Source organism: Trichosurus vulpecula, chromosome 3 (genome assembly GCF_011100635.1).
Source record: "Trichosurus vulpecula isolate mTriVul1 chromosome 3, mTriVul1.pri, whole genome shotgun sequence".
Lineage (NCBI taxonomy): Eukaryota > Metazoa > Chordata > Mammalia > Diprotodontia > Phalangeridae > Trichosurus > Trichosurus vulpecula.
The window spans coordinates 356,207,578-356,234,540 of record NC_050575.1 but is presented as its reverse complement, the minus strand read 5'-3'; the positions used below and the strand labels follow the sequence as shown (position 1 = coordinate 356,234,540).

The 26,963-nt window shown below is 39.1% G+C and overlaps 1 protein-coding gene across 1 annotated transcript in view; it reads left to right on the top strand.

Moving 5' to 3' along the window:
* Positions 1-11,307: 11,307 nt before the first annotated feature.
* Positions 11,308-26,963, top strand: part of ARHGEF33 (Rho guanine nucleotide exchange factor 33) — a 56,753-nt gene continuing 41,097 nt past the window's right edge. The window contains exons 1-5 of the mRNA XM_036748264.1: positions 11,308-11,343; positions 17,267-17,410; positions 20,916-21,080; positions 21,278-21,399; positions 24,519-24,661. Coding sequence (XP_036604159.1) covers positions 11,308-11,343; positions 17,267-17,410; positions 20,916-21,080; positions 21,278-21,399; positions 24,519-24,661 — 610 coding nt within the window. The remainder of the gene's footprint in view (positions 11,344-17,266; positions 17,411-20,915; positions 21,081-21,277; positions 21,400-24,518; positions 24,662-26,963) is intronic.

Genomic DNA, 26,963 nt, shown 5'->3' with positions numbered 1-26,963 from the left:
CACAATTCAAAAGTATCAATTCTGCGGTGCTCAGCTTTCCTTACAATCCAGCTCTCACAGCCATGCATTACTACTGGAAAAACTATAGCTTTGACTCATCAGAGGCACCATATAAATGCTTTATTCCTGTCTTCTCTACAAATATCATCGCCTATGAAACTCAGAACAACTCTGGGAGGAAGATGCTATAATTATTCCCATTTTACATTTGAAGGACTGAGGCAGGCAGTGACTTGGCCAGGTTCACGCTGCTAGGAACTGTCTGAAGCTAGATTTGAACTTGAGTCTTCCTGGCTCTACGCCCCACTGCACTCTGCTCACTCCACCCCCTAGCTGTCTAGAACAGAACAGCAGATGCCTCCTCACCTAAAACAAACAAGCAAACAAACAAACAAACAAATAATCCCAACCCTTGGTGGTGTGGGGGGGGAAGAGTTCCTGACCCATATTTGTCAAGGTTGAGTGCCCTTTTCTGGGCTGTGTGCAGATCTGGTCACTGGGAACTGGTTTGCCATCATTCAGGTCTTCAATAGGCATTTCTGATAATAGCCAGCCCTTAGGTTGCACTTTAAAGTTTATAAAAAGCTTTACAAATATTACCTCATTTGATCCTTACAATAAGGGAGGGAGGTGGGGGCTGTTATCCTCCCCATTTTACAGATGAGGAAACTGAGGCAGACAGAGATGCCCAGGGCCACACAGCCAGCAAGTGCCTGGATTGGAACTCAGGTCTTCCTGACTCCTGGGCTCTATCCACTGCACCAGCAACCAGCTCCCCCACTGAGGCTCTTCTACCTGGCACTGTACTATGTACAGTACTGTCCTGGCATCTAACAGTGTTCTGTACACAGTAGGCATTTAATACATATTATTTCTGCTTTGAAGGGATTCATAATTTATTTGGGAAGAGGTTATTAAGCTGGAGCACATCCAGATGCAGGTGACTCTCACGGTGAAGAGCTATGGTCGTGTCCATTGATCATACCATAGGAGCAGTAATTGGAGGGACTGGGACTGTGTAGCTGGGAAAAAAGACTTGAGGGAGGCTGCCATGTTTTCTTCCAGTATTTGAAGGTTAGCATGCAGAAAAGATACTGGATTTGACCCCAGAGGGCTGATTGAGAAGCTTTAGGCTTGAGGTATAGGAGAACTTCCTAACAATTAAAGCTATCCAAAAAAGAGGAATGAGCTCTCTTAGAAGACAGTGGATTCCCCTTCCTCCCTAGAGGTCTTTAAGCAAAACCTGGATGTCCACTTGCTGGGGATATGGGAAGAAGGGTTTCTGGGCCAGGTATGGGGTGGAGTAGATGGTCCTCTGAAGGTCCGTTTAAACTCTGAGGTTCTGTGATTCTGTGTATGAAACAAAGCCACACATGAAAAGATATATGATGCCAAATAAAAGTAAAGACAAATTGCTTTAGGAGTTCAGTGGAGGGGGGAGATCATTGTGGGCTGCAGTGGGGAGGGAGGGGGACATGGCCTAGGTTTTGAAGTATCTATCCCCAGCTGGAAGGGAGCTCAGTGATTAGGTTTTAATCTGACACCCTCATTTTATAGATGAGCAACCTGAGACCTAGGGAGATTGTATGACTTGCCCAAAGGTAGTAAGGAACAGAGTTGGTATTTGAACCCAGATCCTCTGATTTCAAATAAAAATGGATTTTGATAAGGAGAGAGGAGAAGATGAACTGTTAAGGTATGGAGAACTGAGTGAGCAAAAATGTAGGTGTATTTCAAGAAACGGGCAGAAAGAATGATTTCTTTGAACAGGAAAATAGTACTACTCATGCAGGGGTGTTGAGAGATCAGTTAGGATTGATCTGCATTTTTCCTTTCTACAAGGGTCTTTGTTAAAAGGTTCTTAACAGGGAGGTGGATATACTTGGGGAAATTCATACTCATTTCAAAGTACCATGGCTGGATTTTGTATTTCACATTATTTTCCTTTCGAGTAGATAGTAAGTGGTCCATTTCAATTTAGAGAGTGCCAAAGGCTGAACCTAATTGAATAGGACTTTAGCTGAATTAGTTATAAAATTCTCTCAGGACAGGCAGCAGTAACCTGGTTTTCCTTCCTACCCCAAAATAGGCTTCGGTGACTGCTGGTCTATTTCACAAGGTACCTAATAAAAGCACACCCCAAGGATACGGCGTTCTAGAGTGCCACAAGTGTCCTGTCTCTTGTAGGAATCATAGTTCATAGGAGGAATCTAGTGTTATTGTACTGGTCACTCTGTGTTTTTAGCTCCTAACATGCTTACTGAAAAACTAATGGCAAACTACTTAGCTGCACCAGGTTTTGTTTATTTCTGCAAAACAAGGAAAAGAATTGTGAGGAGAGTTGTTCTTTTGTAATGCCCCTCCTCTTTCCTTTCTCCCATCTGCCCATACTGTGTCTTCTTTTCTATTTTCCTCTTCTCCTAGTACAAAAGGAAAGAAGAGAATCAATTCAGCCTTTTTTTCACATTTCCTGATCCCAAATACAAGGTCTATTTTGTGTGTGTCTGTCTCTCACACAGTGTGACAAAGAGAACTTTCAATCAGATCCAGATGGAATTATCAGCAGGAGCCCCCTCCGGCAGATCCAAGGGAGAGGAGGATGTGGTAGGGAAGGAAAGTCAAATCTAGCTGAAAAATCCCCCATGCAGAGACCAGGACCAAGAAACTCTGAAAAGCATGGTGTTCACACAGCTGTAACTAGGACAGGGTGAATTGGGCTTTGCCCCAGGAAGCCAACATCTAGATGTAGTGTGAAGGGGAAGCACACGTTGTCCTCACAGTGCAGATCCCACATCTTACTTTGTGATCCTTTGACGGAGCACAGTGCAACCATTCCTGGGGTCCCATAGTCGTGTTAGCTATTTCATCCCTTTCCCCCAACCACTGTGAGAGCTAAGGCTCTCTGTGGAGTGAATCAGCCCTACTCTCTGTATGTCTGCACCCATGATCAGGTTGTCCATTCTGCTGCTACCATGCTGCTCCCCTCCCCCTTCCATCAATTGAACTTGTCCTACATGCAGTGATGACTAGTTATGTCTATGGGTACATGAATTTTTAAACAACCTAGACCTCCCTCCAGAAAGACACAGATAACAAAATATACATCTTTATTGGATTGTAGGTAGCATTTCTCAACTATCTTTTCTCACTGACTTCAAGTCCTAATAATAATGGCTATCATATAGTCTGAAGTTTAATGATTTAAAAGCAACTTCTTTTGTATAAGGGGTTAAGAAGAGCAGAATAGTAGTAATATACTAGGCAATATGGTATAGTAGAAAGGTTACTGGCTGTAGAGTCAAAGAAGCTGTATTCAAATCTTGCCTCTTCTACTTTACTGTATCACTCCAGGCAAGACACTCCAGACAAGGACATCTGTGTCCTAAGTTTTCTTGTGTATAAAATGAATAGGTTGGATCAAAAGATCTCTAAAGCCCTTTTTAGCTCTAAATCTATGATCCTACTGGTTTGAAATTTCAGGCTGTTTGGTCTATTTTTCATTTGATTTGTAGCTTAAGAAATCCTAATAAACGGAATCAGTGAAAGTTACCAATTTGAGACTTTCTAACAAGAAGCTGTTAACTTGACTTTTGTACATAATTAGGCACACTTCCTGAAATTAGGGGCTACTTTGATAAGAAAAAGAAAAACCTCATGCCCTCCCTACCCCCCATCACCGATTTGTCTAATAAAGGCTGTGTAGAATTTTCTCTTCCAGAACGTAGGCAGAATTTGCCCAGATGAACTACCTCAGTCCCAGGGAGAAATATCTCCTCACCCTCTTAAAAAGTTCTCATTTTATACTAAATTGAAAATGTGCAACTAAGTCCCATTCAATAAAGAACATTGAAATGGAAATTAACTGAACTCTGCTTTCAATTAATTTCTATTCCCAGAGGCACCAAACTTTCATTTTGTGTCACAGTAGTAACTGAAATGTCTCCCACAGTCCTGCTATTTGTGGTTGTGTGTGTATGCGAGAGTGAGGAATAACTGATAGGCAGTCCATATAGTGAAGGGTTTGTGTGAGTTGGTGTGTTCTGGGTCAGCTAATAGAAGGAGTATTTTTTTGTAATGAATAGTTATTGAAATTTTCATGGACTTTATAAAGAATCTGGTTATATTATCCAGGAAAAACATTGTAATATCACCACTTTCTTTATGGCATTTTAAGATAATTACCAGCTAAAATATATAAATTTGTTCAGTCTATCATAATAAATATCTAAGTATTTAATGATAAGTAATTTAATTTTTAAATTTAAAATAGTAATTGAATAATAAGTAAAAGAATAGATTCTGAGTAGGCATGGTGTTCATACAGCTGTAACTAGGACAGGGTGAATTGGGCTTTGCCCTGGGAACCTCAATTGTATAGATAAGGAAATGGAGGTGCACAGAGGTGTAAGTAACTCACCCAAAGTCATGCATGCAGTGCATCAGAATCATGATTCAGACCCAAAGCCTCTAACCCCAAAGCCAGCTCTCTTCTCACAATACCATCAGCCTCCTATATCACCTTTTTGAGGTGGTTAGGAGCTAGCAAAATTGAATGTCAGAGATACAAATGACCTTCAGAGATTAGCTAATTCAACCTTGGCATCTGTGCAAGTTTGACCCTAAACCATACAATCAATTTAGCCGTGCATTCTATTTTTAGAGTTCTCCAGGGAAGACGATTCCACTTCTCACTTGGTAGTCTGTTTCATGTATCACTCTTGTCCTAACCTAAATCTCTTTTTGCTTCAATGTGAGATCATTTCTTATTTTAACCTCAGTTGGTTAAAGCACAGTGATAATGAGGTTAAGGTCATGGACTCGATCTGCATAGAATGCTGCTTAACTCAATTTTTGTATCATGGTTGCAAACTGCTCATCCCATTCCTAACTCCAACATTTTGTCTTATACATAATATTCCTATTAATGCGAATGTGGAAGGAACAGTAAAAATCCTTCATTACTACAGAAATGTTTTTTTTCTAGACTCTTTGTTAGTTTCTACATACAATGTATGGGGCTCTGCATTATCTACAAATTATTGGTAAAGGCAATAACATCTTAGAGTCAAACCAATCTATAGTTAAGAAGAGACCCTAGACCCTCTCAATTTCAGTCTGAAGTTCCAACTGTAATAATATCTCTCTGGGGGTCTAGTATGGGCTATCTTTAGGGATAGAGGCTGCTTCCATGGAGAAAGATAGAAAACATGGGGAGGGGAGGAGAAGGGAAGATAAAGAAGTAATGAGCAGATGCCACAATAGTATGGTGGAAGGAGATAAGCAGTGACTACCACTTATTAGAAGGAGAAGAGAGAGTCAGGGTTGACCTAGAAAAAGATAAAGAAGAATTCACTATGGGGCATGAGGGAAATTCATGGACCATGATGGGGGCTGAGTGTGTGAATATAAATAAGATGATAAAGACATATGTAACATGTAGTCTAATGGCGAAAAAAGATCATTTCCCTCTCTACTCTCCAAATTCACATGAACACTATTAGGTAATAAGAGTTTATGTTCCAACTACTCTACTTTTCTGTAAGTTAGAGTTACTATTGTTTTTCTCTCTTCTAGAATATCTATCCTATTTGCCTTCTGTCGATCATGAAAGATTTAAAAAAAAACTTTTTAAAATCAGCAGACATATGGGCTTACTGAGGTCTTAATAATGTGAGACTGCAGAACTTTATTGCCCATATAAACTAGGAAGATTTCTTGCGTGTTTTTTCCCTTAGCTATATGGCCATGGACAACTCCTTTAAACTCCCGGAGACTGTTTCGTCATCTGTAAATGGGCGTGATAATAATACCTGTAGTTGCTCCCTTAAGAGTTATCTTGAGGCTCAAATGAGAAAGTACATGTCAAACACTTTGTAAACTTTAAAACACTTTATACATGTTTGCTCTTACTAAGTACCAGACCCATGGCAGTCAATGTTTATGGAATGCCACCTGTGTGCAAAAAGACTGTGCCAGGTGTGGAATAAGGGACAAAATAGACAAGGTTTAGAGAAAAGGTAGTTTTGGCTTCCATATGCACTCTAATCTTTCCTTCTTAATATATGTAAAATGTGGCTTTGAAGAGAATGTATTTTTCCCCAAAGAGACTGTGGCACATTAAACCAAATTAGCAAAGCTGGGGACTGGGTGATTCATCTTTTTGGTTTCAGTAGCCTATGAAGGCATCTGGGAGGGTGCGCAGGGGCTGCAGTCTGTGTTGATGAAAAGAGCACCTATAGCAACAGAACCAGAGATCTTTAGATCCTTAAAGCACTTGTTACTCAATGCAGTTAACCTTATTCAGTAAGCAGCGTTTGCCTTTCTTCTCTAGAATCTCAAAGCACCCTGTTTAAACCTCATATGCCCTGAGAGGGCACTTGGCAGAGTGGCCAGGTAAATGGTCTTAAAGTCACAAAGCTCTGGATTCAAGTCACATTTCTGATACGTACTCCTGTATCTGGGCAAGCCACTTAATTTCTCAGTGTTCTTGGCAACTCCAACATTGTAAATTGCAAGAAAAGGTACTGACTCATGTTAGTAGAGTTTCGTAGACTGGAAATGAAATTATAGGTCCAGGTCCTGTCTCCTTTAAACATTAATATCTATCATTTTCTCCTGCTAGATTATAAGATAATGGAAGGTAGGAACAGAGTACTGTTTATATGATTTTACCATTTTTTTGGTGGTGGGCGGGGAAAGGATCTGTATTTTTTTTGTCTGAACCAGTCATTTTGTTGCTATAGGGAACATCCTGTGTAGAAACTCCCTCCAATAAAGCAGATTGGCAATTTATCTGCAATTCATAATCTTAGAGGGTTACCTTACATACCTTGCTAAGTGAAGCTTTGTCTTGGGCCCTCTTTTTCACTTGGGAATCTCATCAGCTCCTCTGCATTTTATTATCCTCTATGTGCAGGTGACACTCTCTTCCCTAAAGCGTGATCTTGCATTTGGTGTTATTGTTCACTCATGTCCAACTTTCTGTGACCCTATTCTGGGGTTTTCTTGGCAAAGATAATGGAGTGGTTTGCCATTTCCTTCTCCAGCTCATTTTATAGACGAGGAAACCAAGGCAAAGAGGGTTAAGTGACTTGCCCAGGGTCACACAGCTAGGAAGTGTCTGAGGTAAGATTTGAACTCATGAAGATGAGTCTTCCTGATTCCAAGCCCAGTGCTCTAACCATTTTGCTACCTGGCTGCCTGGACCTTGCATTACTAGTCATCCATTTTGCACATGGGCATCTTAAACTCAACATGTCTAAAATATAATTCATTTTCCTCTCCCAAGTCTTCAAGCCTATCTGTCTTCCTAACTGCCCTATTTGTGTTGAGGATACCACTATCTTTCCAGGCACCCAGGTTTGTGACTGTGGGGTTATCCTGGACTCCTCACTCTTGTTCGCTCCCTATATCCAATCAGTTGCCAAATTACCTCCACAGCCACTCTCACATCTGTCACCTGCTCTTTACTTTTACAGCTGCCAGTGTAGCTCTGATTCTGAATATTGCAGTAGCCTTCTTAGTCTCTTTTACTTAAACCTCTCCCCACTGCAATCCTATCTCCATGTATTGATAATTAATGCACTTCTAAGCCAGTCTTCTAACTAACCCAGGGTGTTTTTCATCTGGTATAGGGGTAACGACATGACTGGTGGAAAGAATGCTGAAGTAATTCTGCATATATGTGTAAAGGGCACAATTGGCTCCAGAGACTCTTTGGGAGAACTGCAGGGAGGAAAGGAAAGACTTGGAAGCTGTAGACATTTAGGAGAAACCAGCTCTTCAACATGTCCATGGTTTCCAGGCTGCCTCCCTAGAGACTTTGGAGATTTTTCCTTTGAATGAGATCAGGGACTCTCTCTTGGGTAGAGTAGATTTCATTTTGCTCTCAGCTAAAGAGCTCATTTACTCATGTATTATCTGGTATATTCTAAACTGTAGAACTTTTCCAATTTCTGTTTGCCATTGGCTTGGATAAATGAGTTTATTTGCTACTTGTGTAACCAGTTCTTAGTGGGAAGGAGTCAAACAGGTGAATGTAAGCTAAGGGCTACTTTTACCCTTTAAAAAAATCAATCACTAATTAATTAATTTTTGGTTTTCAACATTCACTTTTATAAGCTTTTGAGTTCCAAAATTTTCCCCCCTCCTCCCATTCCCCTCCCCCAGTATGGCATGCAATCCGATATAGGCTATACATGTACAATTATATAAAACATTTCCACATCAGTCATGTTACTTTTACCCTTGCGAGTGACCAGGGAAGCAGTTTTTCTTTTACGCCTCTAAATATCATATCTCAAGACTAACAATATTTGAGTGGGTGGGTTAGATCCCAGAGATATTTATGCATATTATCCATGAGCCATATCTAAACATTTCGATGACCTATGTGGGCCCATCTGCCTTATGGATGCATCACAGGTCTGACATTGTTACTCACCTATTTGATATGCTTTTGTGGTTCTCAGTTGCCTTGAGAAGTAAATGTAGATTCTTTGGGAGTATTGAAAAACCCCTCACAGCGTGGCCCCAATATCCCTTTCTAGCCTTATTATATGTTACTTCCCTTCCACATTTCAGTCAAACTGGCCTTTTTACTATGTCTTATACATGGCATTCTGACATCTTTATGTTTTTGCACTGGCTGTTTCTTATGTCTTAAGAATGCATTCCCTCTTTGCCACCAAATCTTAGAATCCCTTGGTTCCTTCAAGATTCAGCTCAAGCATCTCCTTCTACATGAAGCTTTTCCTGATTTTCTTAGCAGTTTTTTCCTCTTCCCCTATATATAGATATGTCATACATATATCCATATCCATATATATCTATCCATGTCTATGTCTATCTACCTCTACATCTATCTATCTATCTGTCTGTCTGTCTGTCTATCTATCTATCTACACATGTCTCATCTGATAGGATGTAAATAAGTTCCTTCAGGGCAGTGACTGTTTAACTTTCATTTCTGTGCTCTCATCATTCAACACAGGCTTGAAGCTTAATAAATGTTTGTTGATTGATCAGATTGATTTAGGGATTAAGTGGCATACTTGTCTAGGTCGCACTGCTGGTATGTGCTGTAGACAGGACTTTTATCTGGGTCTTGCTAATTCCAAGGTTGGACCTTTAGCCACTATGCCTCTCTGTCTCTTGGAATTCAGTTTACTCATCTATAATATTAATGGATTAAATAATTTCTAAGGTCCCTTCCAACTCTAAAATGAGTATAGTAGGTATTTAATGTTTTTAATCAATAAATGCTTGTTGAATTGGTGCTTAAGCCCTATCTTCAAATATATATACCTTTTACTCTCCAATCTCACTCAGTTTAATGGAGAAGCAATATGGTATAGTAGAAAGCGTATAGAATCTAAAGTTAGGAGATCTGGGTTCCAATCCTCATTCTGCTACTATTGGCTGTTTGACCTTGGGTAGATCCCTTCTCCTTTCTGGATCTTTCTTTCCTCATTTGTAAAACGAGAGGCTTGGACTAGATGATCTTTAAGGATCCTGATAGCTTTGTCTACAATCCTATTATTAACATTTTTAGATTCCCAAATGCTGGTTAGATTTGGAAAAGATCACTCATAAAGTGAATTTGGTCACTCCCTACTCCCCCCTAAATTTTTCCTGTTGTCACTGATGGTTGGTTTCAACTAATAGGTCCAGTCTGAGGGACGTGACCTGATCATGGGGGTGACCATACAATACTAAAGCATCATCTGGACTCAGGGAAGCCACAGGCAAGATGGAAAAAACAAAACAAGGTCAGAATTCTCCCACTTTCTATTTTCTACTCAGGAGTTGAGAGATGTGTGATCTAGTACTACCTTTACAAATAGCTCAGATGTGTGCCAGCAGAACAGGTCATGACCATTCCAGCTATGTAGCCATCTCTAAAATGGGGAGATAATAATTGTCATCAGATGATGACAATAAAGTACTTTGAAATGCTTAAAGAGTGTCATATAAACAGGAAATATTGTTAGTATGATTCAAACCAAGCAGTAATACTTTTCTTGGCAATAATTGTTTCTGAATAGGTAGAGTGCTCCTGTGAAAAAAAGTCAAGAATTTTGCCCAAATATTCCTTAAATAGATTTGTGCTGGGATTAGAGTTTAATTACAAATTATCCGGATCTGATTAGAGACATTTTCTTTTTGAAGAAACGGGTATCTACCTCTTATGATATTGTCTAAGTTACACAGGGATCTTAGTTTTAGGTTGAGCCCATATAGCTGATAATTTAAGGGCCGATCACATTAGGACTGATCCAACTGAAATGCTCACTTGCGCCAGCATGACTCTAAACAAGGCTGAATCCCAAGAACAGAATGGTATTTAGAAGACACTGGATACATCTCCACAATTGAACATCACTTATCTGGCTTATACAACTGTATTTTGTGCTACAAACTGGTTGTTAATACAATTCTACAGAGGGTAAACTAAATGGAGGGTTTGCACGGGTTGCCTTGTTTTCATAGATGAAATAGTTCGAGAAGGCATATGTTACAGAACTGTCTTTATGCTTCCCAAGGATAATAGAAGCAGGTCGTATTTATAGAACTTTTGGGCTTTCAGACCTTATCCTGTCCCTCACCATCCCCATTGTTCTTCATATCATGCCCCTCTTGTCCACGTTATCACCAGAACATGTTCCTTCTCCCTCCCTCCCTTCCCAATATCTTTGTTGGCTTCCCACATTCCCTGAGTGTTGAGAATCTTCCTTTCCACTTAGCTAGTTTTTGCAGGGGGCAGTGGAGTACGGTGAGAAGACTCATTATCTGGACAGAGTTACAGTGATAGAAAACAAAGCAAAGAGAGAAGGACAGTAGATTGGAGAAAGAAGACAAAGATTTGTTAGGCAAAAGAAAGGGACAGACCCACTGGTTTTGCAATCTATTTGTCAGTCAAGATTTCAGTCAATTTCAGGGAATGTAGTAGAGCATGAGAGGAGAGGGACCACATGGTGTCCAAATAAGCACTAGTCAGTGGAGAAATTTCCCTGAAGATGGCAGGTCACAGCCAGGTTCCCTGGCTGAGAAACTTCCCTTAAGATGGCAGGTCACAGTTTCAGCCATGCAGCGTATTAGTCGATTATGATTTAGTCATCAAGATGCCTAGAGCAGCATGAATCATTTCATTCCATTCAGAGGCATTTGTTAAATTGTCATGTAGTAATGGGTAGAGTGTCCTGCCAATTGTCTCATTCCATATACATAGATATTAAAACGATCATCACAGAGTAAATAATTTTTAATTGACTAAAATTCTTTATCCCTACAGGAGAGAATGAGATTATGCCAGTGAATAGCCCATCTACGCAAATTTACCAGGTAAAGATAACTAATTTTCTTTTTCTGGTGATTCCATATGCAAATTAGTTCTTGATTATTCAGTTCAATAAACATTTATTTAACATCTACTGTGTACAAGGCTCTGGAGATACAAAGCAAAAAAAGTGAAAAAGTCCTTTAAAAAGATTATCAAATAATACATAAATTCCCAATTAAAGTTACTGGATTAATCAGTAACTGAGTAATTAATACAGGTCATTCTATTGAAAATCTTTTATTTTGTCTCTGGCATGTATAGCTTATTTGGCCACTAATTGCTTTCATTCTTTGACCCCCATTCTCACCCAACTACAAGGTAAAAATGACACCAAAATATTGTTGGCACTCTTCGGCACTTATTATGGCCTTTTATACTCATGTGTTTTAGCTTCCTTACTAGACTGTAAGCCCCTGAAGGCAGGAATTATGTCTTATTTCATCTTTGTATCTCCCATCATACTTAGCACAGAGTTTTGTGCATACCAGACACTTAATAAATGTTTGTTGGATGTTGCCTGATTGAATGAAACAAAGACATTTTTCTGTACTTAAAAGCCATCTAGATTAACTCAGTCCTCCTTTCCCTAGGATAGACACACTTTTAGATGGGTTGAAGAAATGAAGCTTTCCTAGAAACAATACACGATTCTCTTTATTGCATACTCTCTTACTATTTCTCAAAAACATAGGTTCCCAACTTGGGGCTGGTCCAGCTGGCAGGAGAGTTGGGGTTGTCTGTGATCTTTCATGAAATGTCTACTTGCAGGGCTGGAACTAGGCAAAACTGGATAGTAGAAAATGTCGATCCTTATCACTCCCTCACCTTACATTTTCATAAGGTAAATACCAAGTGCCTATTTCATACATGAAAAACTCTGTGCAAGAATACAAAGAAATATTCAGACACTGTCTCTGCACTCTAGAGGCTTTCAGTCTTTTGGGGAAGATATTCTAGATACCTAGAGTTCCAATGCAAGACAGTATATGACAAGTGCCACATGTATAATTCAGACAACAAGTGGCATCAGAATCTAGCAAAGCAAGAGATTGCTTCTAGCTAGAATGATACAGGGACAGCTAGGTTGTGCAATAGACGGAGCACTGGGCCTGGAGTCAGGAAGACCTGAATTCAAAACCAGCCTCAGACACTTACTGGCTGTGTGACTCTGGATAAGTCACTTAATCCTGTTTGCCTCAGTTTCCTCATTTGTAAAATGAGCTGGAGAAGGAAATGGCAAACCACTCCAGTATCTTTGCCAAGAAAACCCCAGATGGGGTCATGAAAAGTCAGACACGACTGTAAGTGACTGACCAACAACAACAAGAACATATTGGCGTGATATAAAGGTGGAAATGTCCAGTAGGGAAACGAGGGACCAAAGCTGAGGACAAAGGCAGGGATGGAAATATTATTCCTCTTGAGCTGAAAATTGTGGGAGTAGATAAGAATGTCAAGGAAGAGGGGTTAAAGAGTAAAGAAGAGAGGAGAAAGGAACGCTCTTAGTTTAAGTCCATATTTAAGGAGTAGGGAGAAGGAAAAGAAGATCCAGTGAAGGAGACGAAAGAGCAGAGGTACAGCGGAAAGAATACTTATTTTGGATTGAAGGGTCTGAGGAGGATCCGAGTTCAAATCCTATCTGGTTGACCTTGGCAAGTTACTTAAATTTTCTGGGCTTCTGTTTCCTTAATTGTAGATGGAGGAGGATAGTCTAGGTGGCCTGTAAGGTCCCAGCTGGCTCTGAATCTGTGATAAGAAGAATCAGAAGAATGCTTACTGAATCCTGAAAGCCAAAGGAAAGAGCTAAGTTAAAAAAAGAGGGGAGTGGTTAATTTTGTAGTTCCCTCTCCTTTCTGTCTCCTCTAGGCTTAGACAACTGTCCTGTGCCCAGGGGTGTTGTGAAGCTCAAAGTCGAGATAATGGAGGTGGAGCAGTTCACAATTCCTAAAGCACTATTTAAATGCCAGTTATTATTATTAATAGCCTACAGTCACCAGGCCTCCTGTCTGGTGATGAGGTCATCACTCTCTAAGCCTTCTACTGCATTGTTTATAGAACAGAGATATAGTGGTAAATGTTTAACAACCAGGCCTGGGGGATGGGTGGGAAGGAGGGAGAGGAATATATATATTCCATATGTACATATACATATACATATATTCTTTATATACATACTTACTTTCAGATATTACTTTTAAATTTTTTTCTTTTTTGTTCAGTTGATTCAGTCATGTTCAATTCTTCATGACCCCATTTGGGATTTTCTTGACAAAGATACTGAAGTGGTTTGCCATTTCCTTCTCCAGCTCATTTTTACAATTGTTGAAACTGAGGCAAACAGGGTAGAGTGATTTATCCAGGGTCACACAGCTAATAAGTGTCTGAGGTTGGACTTGGACTCAGGTCTTCCTGATTCCAGGCCCAGAGCTCTATCCACTGTGCTATCTAGCTGCCCATTTTGAGCAAGAGTATTAGCTTAATGCATTATTCCATTTCATTAAGACACACTCTAATAGTTGCAAATGAATTAATCTGAATAATCTCAAAACTACAGAGGCTGAAGTTAAGTTAAGTACAAGTCACACCTACACTGAACACCCAGAACTGAACAAAACTTCAGGTGTGGTTTGGATAATCTGGCTGAGTCTAAATGTAGAATCTGAGTGCTGGCTTGTCATCCAGGTGGAAAATAAGGAGGGATTGAGATTTGGGAGAGAGATAAGGGTTGGAAATATGGATGTTCAAGTTGTTGAAATGGACGATGAGAATACCTAAGAAAATAATGAACAGAGAACTAAGGAATGCTGTTGGTATAAGCCCAAATTTAAGGAGTTCTTGCAAGTTTCTAGGATAATGATCTTAGAAATGTGCAAATAAATCACAACATACCTGGATCTTGAATCCAAACAGTGATGTACTTCAATAAAGACATCACTCTAAGGAACGTGGCAATAAATAGCCAGGTAGGGTCAGGCAGCCCAGAGAGGGATTAGACATTTTCCTGGGTTTTGAGGAGTGGGCTGGGAGTAGCTAAGGCCTACTGTTTCTAGAAACTGAACTGGCATTTGGGGATTTGATTGGCTTGCCTTTGGGGGCCATTCAGCTTTACTACCACCTCAGAACATTGGCATCCAAACATACTATCAACGAGGGAATCGTACACTCATTATCCATTAGCATTTAGTGAGTACCAACTGTATGCCAGGCGCTGTGCTAGATTCTGGTCTATAAAGACAAAATGAAACAGTCTGTACATTCAGCAAGTTCACTACCTTATCTATCACTGAGCCTAGTGGATCTCTGCTTAGGCCAGATAATTTTGTCTATTCCTACTGAAGCTCATTCCTAATTTTTTGTAATGTATTAAGGATAATTGAGTCTGGCTACCTATGTTTAGGGATCTGAAGTGTTTAAAAAAAGGTTTTGAGAGCGAAGTGATACTGCTGGAATTGAAGTTACAAGCAGGAAACGGAGGGTACTTTTTAAGGGAAAAGGAAGTAGGGACTGTCAGCTACTATGGTTAAGCGTATATGAAAAGGAAGACTGGCATGTCTGCAGAGATGACATAAATAGGATTCTTACTTTGTACCTGATCGGGGTGAGCTTAGTGTGGTCCTTTGAACATTTTTCTATTCACTATAGCAAAGGGGAGTGAGCAGAACTCACTGCCAACTTGATGCCTCATTTGCCCGCCAGTTTCTAAAAAGCCTTCTTTGCTTACTTTTTTCTCTGATCATATTTTTGTGTGTGTACTCTAATCTCAGATATTAGTAAGTTAGCTTTAAAAATCAGCTATGCATTTCACTCCATACCATGGATTTTAGATTTAATATAACTTGAGGGAGTGAGCTTGCTAGTTTGCTTTATTATAAATATAGATGTAAATCCTGGAGAGATGCCCATCTCATACCTTGCCGGACTATTGAGGGGTCAAAGTTTGTACACTCTGGCTCACTAGTACCTGGTCTTAGGGGAGGCAGGAATGTTTTCCTAGAAAGACATTAACATCACACTACGGCAGTGTCTGATTGGCCTAGACTTTGGGGAAGAACTTTCTAATGACTACAGCCGGCCTAGAGGGACGCGGGCCATAAAATGGATTCCCTGTCAATTAAGAGTACAGAAACAGAAACTCCCTGAACATCTGTCAGTGATGTAGTAGAAAAAGATTTCCATTTTGAGAGGAAAGTTTCACTAGATGGTCTCTGAGATTTTTTCCAACTATTAGCAGTCTATGAAATTCAGCTAACAATAAACATAATTATAATGGAGAGCTCTATTTCCACACACAAAAAAAGATTTCCTCTTATTTCAAGCAATAATGGATGCAATAAGATTCCAGGACAATGAAAGAACACAGATAGTTTTTCAGGGTTACCTGGGACAGTATCTGATCTGTTTTAGAAGGATAAAGATTTTAATTCATTATAAGTATTCATTTAAAATAAAGCTCATATTTTGTATATCACATTCAAGCTAGGATCCCTGACATATTACATAAGAAACTAGAGTATTCTGGGAATGTTACAATCTCAGAGAAAGGCCTGCAAAATTCAGTCAGGCAACACACGGGATCACTGATTGAAAAACTCGGAGGAACACTGCCTTAGAGCCACTATCAGAATTTCTGTTCCTTTTATGTAGGGATACTTTTTCTAGCAGTCACTGATGTTTGATGAGTTCTGTTACACTGATAGTCAAGGTGCAAATCTGGAGTTCAATGGGTCTCAGATTTGCTATCTTTTTACTTTTAAGATTTGGTACTCTTTTGTGTGTGCAAATTTAATGTTTTCCTTAATTAATTAAGTACATAATCAAGTAGTGTCTTGCTATAAGCCCCCAAGTCTCAAACCAGTTATAGAAGGGGTTCTTAATCTTTTTTTGTTTCATGGATCCTGGTTTGTAAAGGCTTACAGACCCCTTTCTCAGAATAATGTTTTTTAAACAATTGAAGGAAATTATACATTCCAGTTATAGGTTAGTGAAAATAAAAATGTACTTTTTTTTTCCAATTCAAGTTCACAGCCCTCTGAAATCTATAAACAGACATCTTGGGGGTCTGTGGACATTCAGGAACCCCTGAATGAAAATGCAGTCCCGAGGAAAAGAATTAAAGGACTGGCTCCTTTTTGGGGCAAGAAATGGGGCATGGAGAAAAGGAATCTGGGAAACATTCTTAGCTGTTTCAGTCCTTCTCTCTGACACACACACAGACACAGACACACAGACACACATACATACACATACACACACACACACAACATGCACACCCCTTAAAAACCAAACCAATGAATCCCTGGGTTAAAGGTAGTGAGATTCTGGCAAGGAGAAGGTAGTCTTTGCTTTGTGTTCCGCCCTTTGAAGGGTTCTTGAGACAGGAAGAACATAAATCAATGACCTAGATAGCGGGTGGGCTGCTGGGGTCACCTTCCAGGTAAAAATGCCTGGCAATTTGCCTAGTGTCCCATGTGGTAAGTGACACCATTTGTGGGGAAGTAAACTGCTATCCTCTGGAAATACTGCCTAGGGCTCTGGCTTCATGGGAATTTGCCTGGCCTTCTTTGTTACGGTCATCCAATCCTGTTCACATGTGGCTTTGCAAGATACCCTGGGACATTGTCCTTGTCCCCTGAGTTTGTCTCATCTTGGCCTCCTGACAAAGGAGGGAAGACCTCTTGCTAGAAGGGAAGGGAAAATAAGTACTAAAAACCGAATGAGAGCCTATGAAATTTAATCTGAGGCATGAGGGATCCTTGGTGCAAAAAAAAAGTTTGGAAACCACTGACCTGAATCCACCTTAAATGTTGGGAAGCTAAAAGAGTAAAGCAAACAGAGAAGCAGGAATAGCTAAAACCCTAACTAGAGTCCAGACACACCCCCTCCATTTTTTTTTTTGAGCCTAAGATGCCCTCTGTGGTGCCCTAGGCTACGAAGTACATGTCTTCCCCGAACTTGCCTCCAGTGGGAGCCCGGCTCCAGCGGCAGGACGGAGGGATCATTACCTCTCTAGAACAGCTCCATGAAAAAATCAACGAGATGAGAGACGTGTTCAACTCGCTGGAGAACAAGGTAGACACCCATTTCTAATATGTGGGGTGGGCCGTGGGCTGGCCATTCAGAGAGGTGTAGAGGCAGCAGAGAAGAAATAGTAAGACCAGAATTATAGGGTTCGCAAGAATAGGAGGGAGAGACTGAGAAAATGAAATACCACATGTAAAGCGCTTTGCAAATCTAAAAGCACTACATAATGCTATTATTAATTTCATTATTATTATTGCTAATAATAATAATAATAACAAGCCATCAGGAGCTAAAAAATCTTGAGAATAGGAAGAGATTGTCTCAGGGGTTTAGTAGTGAAGAAGGTGAATTTTTCATCCCAATACCTGGCATTAATAAAGAATCTTGCTGAGAAGTCTTGCCACCAGGATAACTGATACCTAATGGATGCATTTACCAGGAACTCAAGCTATTTACTGATACATAAGACAAAATTTCTGAAGAAACAAGATAAAAAAGGACCCATTATTAGTAACCAATTCAGAATCTAGTGTGCCATGACTAGGGTAGCTAACATGTCAATCATTCAGTTGGTGTTTTATCAATGAGGAAAAAGCCCTGTATTCCAAGCAGGCATGCTCCAAAGTTGCCATTTGCCTTGGGGTGGGAGTGGGGTGGGGGGAAGTATAGGGCCACATAAGAACATTTTTGACAGTGAAACCTGTTTCTGTCAGACAGTGGTTCTGTAATATTTTTTGGGCCAAGGATCCATTTGAGCTCCTGAGTAAATTTCAGGGATTTTTCCCTTAAACACATAAACATATTTATTTTGCCTATTAATGCTATACAGTAACTGTTGTGTTTTGTTTTGCTTTTTGTCTCCACAATTGAGTAAGCCTATATAACAAAAAATGCTGAACCAGAAACAGTTGATTTGATTTTTAGTCCATCTTAAAGGTTGTCATCAGATTGACTTGCATGAGCAATTTGCTATGCAAAAATCCCCCACTAACACCAATGAAATAGTCAACTAAAACAGTTGATTTCATCCATATGCATATATGTATATATGTATGTACGTATGTATGTGTGTATGGTCATTGTTTCCTGGTCCCCATTATTTTCTTTGTCCTTCATGCCCTATGTATATGACAGGCCCTCCCCTCAGAATAACTTCTTTGGTTTCAATTTCTTATCCTGTCCTAGCATTATTTTTAGGTTTTAAGAATCCTCTCATGAATACCAGTGGACCATAAAGTCCTGGAGTAGTGTTAGGAAACATTGCTGTGGGAGAAAATAATGGTTGATATTTATATTTATACTTAATATTTACAACATACTTCATGTATTTTATCTCATTTAATCCTTACAACAATATTGGGGGTACCAACGTCAATATTATTTTCCCCCTTTTTATAGATGAGGAAACAGAGATTTTGAGAGGCCAAGTCCAAAGTTCCACAGTTAGTAAGCAGAGAGCTAGCATCCCCAGGTCTTTGGGTACTATGTCCAGTGTTCTTTTCACTTCAGCATGAAGTCATCCTATAGCAGGAAATGCCATTCTAAGTTGGGACCATTCATTTTACTGGTTTGAATTGTTCTTATTCCTCAAGTGTTTAGAAACACAATGAATTCTGCTAAAGCCAAATGAACCCTTGCTCTTCTTCCCTTACAGCAAAGGAAATATTTGGTATATTTTGTACAAAAAAGTTATAAAATAGATTAGGTCTCCTAAAAAGTTCCTATTCGAAGGGAACATTCCAGTTGAAAATGCTCTTCTGACCCATTGGTAAATTTCTTTCAATGTACATATTAAATGAATAAAACTGAATGTTAAAGCACTCCATTCTTTCAGATTTGTTTTTCCCCCTCTGATTTACTGCTAAGTTTACAATTCAAACTTGGAGACAAATGGCTATTGCCACAGAATACCACATTCTCCCTCAAAAGTTTGTGGAAGATGACCATCACCTTTTACTCCCATAACACTTTGCTTCCAAAGGTATTTTCGTGTCCTTTGCTTTCTAAAAACCCAAGAAAATATAAAATGCATGGTTTTTGATTATTCCTAGCCATTGAGCTAGAACTTGGCTATTCCCATCCAATGAATCAGTTTGGGGTATCCCTCCCACCCTGCTCCTAGAGCTGGAAGGGTCTTCAGAGGTCATCTACCCCAATCCCCTCAGTTTACAGTGAAGGCACAGACCCAGAGAGGAGAGCAGAACCCAGTTCCCCAGCTCTACATCAAATACTTTTTCCACTGCACCATGAGTGATAACATCAGAGGACATTCATAGCACATTCGCCTTGTAAGAAAATGCTCAGGAACAGCCAGCTACTTAATTTGTCAAAACTTCACTAAAATTATTATGAACTTAGTAAATATCAACATTTCAACATATATGAACATTTCCATATACAAAGAGGAGCAGAAAAAAACAACTTTACTTCCCTCCTGTGTGCTAACCAGTAGCATATTTTCAATTCCCTCCTCTGTATATTTGTATCACAAAATGTATCAGGCATTCTTCCTCCAATGTCAATGTAATTTTTCTGTAAACATTTAAAAAATATACATAATTGGCAATTAAAAGACTTTAGGCTTTAAGAGGAGACTGACTTGTGAGTTGCAACATGCATGCTATGGAGCCAAGTCCATGAAGCCAAGATTACCTCAGCCATCCAAACTTTACTTAATAAGGAACAACTAAAATCTAGTGGGCTTTTCATTTTGAGAAAGAACACAGCAAACTAGGAATTGACATTTAAGTATTGCAAATTTATTATAGTCTTTACAGAACCAAGAATGCATCAGCAGCACCAGAAGGATAATCATTTGTATATACAATATATATGATGTACTTTTCTCCTTTTAACAAGCTACCCAAATAATTCATCAGTTCAGATAATCAGGGATTTTCCTGCTTCTTAGATGGACATCTATAACTATGTTATAGACGTTTTAGACTATTTACATTTGCTTTTGATTTCCAATATTCTCAAGTTTTAAAATGAAGGATAATATATTCAAGACACAGCAAAGAAGGTAGGTCTGCCCATCTTTTCTACTTGCTTAAAAAAAAGAGACAGTCCCATGCTGTGACATTTCAATCTCATGTGCCTGTGACATCAACATGATTTAAAGAGAGAAACCAGTGCCAAAATATATATAGTTCTGGGATGCTATGCTTAATTCAAGAACTGAGGGGAAACACCATGTCTTCCCCACCTCCCCCCAGTGTATAGTTTATAGACCATTTCTAACAGCCTCCGCATCTTTGAAGTCTTTTGGGACTTTATGATAGAACTTGGTCAGAAAGGGTAATAACTAGCGTGTCCATGCTTTCAATTTACACATGGTAAAAATATAAATGAAGTAGAAAACTACTGTATTTGTAAGAAGGCACTCTTTTTGGGGAATCATTCCTTTTTTTCTCTTTACCCCAAATCATTTTCCTTTAGTTTACTGTTTTAATGATTTATAGACTACCAGGAATCCCAGACTTGCTTGTTTGCCTTGTTGAAGAAGGAAAATTCAGGAGCTGTATTTATATGTAATTTCTTAATGATTTAGTTGCAGGCATTGGCCTCTGAGCTCAAAACTGGTTTCACGGAAGCGATGCAAGAACTTTCAAGAATTCAACATGGAGAGTACGCTTTGGAAGAGAAAGTTACGAGCTGCCGATGCTCGATGGAGGAAAGAGTGTCAGAGATGAAGAATTCACTGAATTATTTCAAGGTAGGCATGCCTTGTAATTTCCTCTTTTGGGCTGTTTTTTGGTCTTAGTGATAAGGTAGAGAATTTACCTTTCCCAGTTGTCTTGTAGATCAGAGGCTGGTCACCTTTGTGGTTCTGACACCAGGGGCCATGATAGAAATAGGATACACTTTTACTCAATGTACCATTTTAAGTTTATGCTTACTCTCTTCTATTAGGAAGAGCTTAGCAATGCCATGTCAATGATCCAAGCCATTACCACCAAACAGGAAGAAATGCAACAGAAAATCGAGCAACTTCAGCAGGAAAAGAGAAGAGAGTCTCGAAAAGTGAAAGCCAAGTAAGTGCCTTGCAGAGAAAGATGCCAAGCGCCAAGGTCAGATCTCCAAAGCACTGGGTACTTTAGTCTAATCCAGCAAACATTTAAAAATGTTTTCTGGTCTGGGCATCAAACCTTTCATTTTGAGATCAGAAAAGTTAAGTCCCAAAGAGGTTAAGTGATGCATAGTTAGGTGGTATATATATGATGGTCATAGAGGAATGATAAAGAAGGTGATGGAGGATTTCAACCCATCAGATATCTACCATCTCCCTATCAAAACAAAGCAGCTAATACTTTCTTAATCTGCATTAATTATAATTCTATCCTTCAAAAACTGAAGGAACCACAAAGGGGAACTTATATTGTGAATCCAGTTCTTAATAATGAAGAGAAACTGTTTTCTGGAATGGGAGTAATGGAAACTGTGAGAGAAGTGTATACCCCTCTCTATTTCCCACTCTGTCTTGGAATTTGTGATAGAGGAGAGACATAGTCTGACATTCACACCAGAGTTTGGGAGAACAGATTTCTAAGGTTTCAGAGGAAGGACAGGTAGGGTCCCATATCCTAAATTCTAAAGGGGAAGTCATACCAGAAGGGAAAGAGAAAGCTCTTTTTTAAAAAATAAATTTCTTTTTTATTTTTAGTTTACAGCAGTCAGTTCCACAAGTTTTTGAGTTCCAAATTTTCTCTCCCTCCCTCTTCCCGCTTCTTCCCCAAGATGGCACATAGTCCAATGTAGGTGCTACATATACCTTCACATTGAACTTATTTACATAATGTCCAGTTATAAAAAAGAATTATAACCAATGGAATGAATCATGAGAAAGAAGAAATGAAACCGAAAAAGAAGGGAAAAAAAAGAGAGCAAATAGTTTGCCTCCATCTGCCTTTTCCCATCATGAGTCTTTTGGAGCTGTCTTTGGAACTTGCATTGATGAGAGGGGTCAAGTCTATCAAAGTTAGTCCTTACTGATACCGTGTGTCTGCAATCGTGTATAATGATCTCCCGGTTCTGCTCCCCTCACTAAGCATCAGTTCATATAAGTCTTTCCAGGTTGTAATGAAGTCCATCTACTCCTCATTTCTTATAGCACAATGGTATTCCATTACATTTATATACCACAACTTGTTTAGCCATTCCCCAATTGAGGAAGGGAAAGCTCTTAATTAAATTCAGGATATATAATTTATTCTGAAGAGGAAGAAAAGGAGAAATTGCCTAAAGAAAACAATGTGGATACACAGAGAACTCATTGACTGAAGTAGATTTGGAAAAGAAGTGCACAAAAGATGGAAACAAGGCAGGTCATAGAGGATGAATACAAAAGCAGCATTTTCCATGGACATGTACACCTTCGAGAATGGTGCAAGAGAGAGAAAGCTCAGGGTGAGTTTAAGCTGATGAGGAAAACTAAGGGCAATGAAACATTTTTAAAAGCAACATTGGGAAATAGAGGGAGATGAAAGAAAGAAGAGAACTGCTTCTTGGGATGGATGAAGCTCTGATAATAGATGACTTGCAGAAGGCAGAGAATTTGAATTTTGGTATTGTTTTCTTTGCCAATCAGAATCATCTTTTGTCATCTAATAGGAAATTCAAACCTGAGATAAGGAGGGAAGATACTAAGACAGCACCCAAAATGAACATGGGGTTGGGACACTGTCCTCAATCCATAATCACTACTACTAATGGAAGGAAGGAAACATGCATTTATTTTTTTTTTTTCTACATAAATTTATTTATTTTTCTTCTTCTTTTTTTAATTTAAATTTATTTATTTAACATATTTGGTTTTCAGCATTGATTTTCACAACAGTTTGAATTACAAATTTTCTCCCCATTTCTACCCTCCCCCCCCACTCCACGATGGCTTATATTCTGGTTGCCCTGTTCCCCAGTCAGCCCTCCCCTCTATCACCCCCCGCCCCTCTCATCCCCTTTTCCCTTCCTTTCTAGTAGGGCAAGATAAATTTCTACGCCCCATTGCCTGTGTATCATATTTTTTAGTTGCATGCAAAAACTTTTTTTGTTTTTGAACATCTGATTTTAAAACTTTGAGTTCCAAATTCTCTCCCCTCTTCCCTTCCCACCCACCCTCCCTAAGAAGTCGAGCAATTCAACCTAGGCCACACATGTATCATTATGTATAACCCTTCCACAATACTCAGGAAACATGCATTTATTAAACACCTCCTGTGTACCAGATACTGGGCCAAGTGCTTTACAAATAATATTATCTTATTTGATTCTCACAACAACCCTGTGAGGTATGTGCTATTATGATCTCCATTTTACAGTTGAGGAAACTGAGGCCATTAGAAGTTGTAACTTGCCCAGGGTCACGCAGCTAGTAAGTATCCACTGAAGAGGTCTATACAGGAAAGATCTTGTACCCTATCAGATTCAGGTCATTGTAATAGGATATTTTAAAAGTTCCTAGTCAGTATTTCTTTGAAATAACTTTTTTTTTGAAAATTGCAATGTACAGAGCAAACTTCTGTTTATAATTCTGTTCAGGAGTATGGTTCATTGAATTTTTTTTTGTACATAACATTTTTAAGATTACTGTATATTGCTCCAGGAAACTTCCTCTTTTATGAGGTGAAAACTACAAATATAAGTTGATTTTTTTCACTTCTCAAAGGACTAGGCTTTGTTCACCTTTAGTATAAGTATAAGGAATGTATGTAATGGAGGCCTGGCCAATCAGAGCCCCTTATTCAAAGGATGTGCACAGCTTATTTTACCTAATGCCGGCCCATGTGGAATAATCTGGGGAGTCTGCTTCCAACCAGTTGTGACTCACATACTTCTATGAATCTGGAGAAAAGGTTGTAGGTAGCAACTTTAGCATCCTATCTACTAGCTGCTTTACATCTTGCTACTGAGCTATAGGAAAAACAGGACACAGATAATTCTAAGCAAACCATCTCCATTATAAGCATTTCCCCCCCGATATTGGGAGTAACAGAAAGGGTAACCAATGCTGTATCTAAGAGTTGATCTCTGGAAAATGGAAGCATTTTTCTTTTACAATTTTTTTATGTTATAGGGGCAGAGGGAAATAGTCTAACTTGCCAGCCCCCAAAGATGTTAACATTGGTACTGGTTTCATCATTGTTTTCCTTTCTAGAAAAACTCAAAAGGAAGAACATGTGTCACCGTCTGGAGCTGCACCTACCCAAGGTAGTCCTTTCCGCTCAATCAATATCCCTGAACCTGTTTTGACAAGTGAAGATTTTACAAATATTTTGCCAACTCAGGCCTATGAGAAAGGTACAGTTTGCAGACTGAATTCTCTGAGTGGTTTTGGGTTTTTTTTTTGCACATAGGTTTTTGGTGATTGGGAGAAATGGCCAAATTCTCTCCATCTCTAGAGAGTACATTGTGAAAATTTCCCCTTCATGTTATTGAAATGGAGAAAAGCGTTGGGGAAATCTAAGAGCCTATGATACCTTGCTTAATTTAAGCTTTCTTTGTCTTTTGGAAAAAAAATAAAAACATGACTTAAATCTTCTCAATTAGCAAAAAGACAGCTTCACAAATAAGAAAAAGTCCCACCTGACCAAAGGAGCAGGCTAAGATTTCTTATATGGGTTCAGCTAACTAAAAAACTTTTATAAACACACACATTTTCACAAGTAGGGAAGTGTGATGAAAGAGAAGTTTGTCTGAAAAAGATCCTGGGACTTTAGAGGGCTGTAAGTGTGATATGGCAGCCAAGAAAGTGAATGTGATCTTTGCAGCCTTAAGAAAGACACAACTTCCAGGATGAGGCAGCTGATAGACCTGCTGGACTTTGGTGTCATCAGCCTACATCTGGAGTGTTGTTGAGTTGTGTCTGACTCTTTGTGACCCCATTTGGGGTTTTCTTGGCAAAGATACCGGAGGGGCTTGTCATTTCTTTCTCCGACTCATTTTACAGATGAGGAAACTGAGGCAAACAGGATTAAGTGACTTGCTGAGGGTCACACAGCTAGTAAGTTTGAGAGGTCAGATTTGAACCTAGAAAGATGAGTCTTCCTGACTTCAAGACTGGCACTCTATCCACTCATTTCCATGCACCATTTTTTAGGAAGGATATTGATAAACCAGGGAGTATTTAGAGAAGGGTAACCCAGAAAAGTGAAGGGCCTCAAACTCATATGACACATGAGGATCCGTAAAAGGAATCGGGGAAGTTTAGCTGGGAGAAAAGAAGTCTTAGAACTTAGAACCTGGGAGAACATGACACTTTCCTCAAGTAAATGAAAAGCTCTTACATGGAAAGGACATAAGATGTATTTTGCTTGGCCTCAATTGGCAGAAGAAGGCAAAATGAGTGGAAGTTGTAGAGACAAATTTTGACTTCATATAAAGAAAAGCTAATGCTATCTAAAAGCAGAACTGGTTGCTCTAGGACGTGGTGAATTTGCCCTCCCTGGACATCTCAAAAAAAATTTTTTTGGGGAAAATTCATGTAAATGAACTAGGAGATCCCTTCCAAACCAAATATTCTGTGGATTCATTGTCTGCAAATATATCTAGAACTATGTTGCGGCATCTCCCATTGGTTCAATTGTGGAATTCAAATATAATATGCTAACAATGCTGAAGAGGTGGGCATTAGAATATAGCCTTGACATTGTCCATAGCATTGGGGAAGAAAAAAAACAAAATTCTTAAAAGAGAAGTCCAAAGTTTTAGTCTTGTGAATAGAGGTTAACTCAGCAAATAAATGAGTTAGTCAATTATCAGTTAAACAGATTTTTTTGTTGTTGTTGTCATGTACGTTAAAAAAAATCTATTTGACTAAATGTCCCCCTTTTTATTCTGTTATATTGATTTTGCATGGACACCATCACTGAAAGGCTAAAACTAGAACACTTTTTAACTGGATTGTAGGTGGACTATTTATAAGCTATTAGGACAGGGGCTCCTCTTTCCTCTGCATGTCTGAATCAAGTACAGAGCCCTGTATGCAGTTGGTAATAGATAACTGCTCATTTAATACATCAACATTTGAAGGGCCTGAAATTTTGCTGGTGCGGGCACTCCCATGAATAATGCAAATTGCAACTCCTCTATAACTTAGTAGATGTGTTGAGTTGCTTTGGCTGAAAAATTCATGATATTGTGGCCATCCTGGCAATCCACCTCTTTAAACCGAGGTAGTCTGGTCCTCAGACAATAGACACATTCATTCATCTTTGGGCACAGACTCCAAGCTTTTCCGTCTTGGTACATGACCTGCCAAAGCTTATATTTCACTAGCATAGCCTTTGGGGGCTCGGGATCACTTTTATAACACAATGAGGCATCAGGGTAGGATTGTAGTTGAGGGATATTGAATAAACTAAAGAAAAATTTAGCCAACCGTTGATTCGACTAATTTTTTTTCACCATATTAGTCAATTCTATAAGTGTCATATTGATTTAGTGTAGGGCTTATTCAACCCATCCAGACAAAATCAACACATCTAAGACCCACATGAAAAAATCAGACATCAACTCTACAGAAAATAGACTTTGTTTTATTAAAAAACAAAAAAATGAAACCAATGAAATATACCTCATCACTTTATCTTCATTTAAGTTT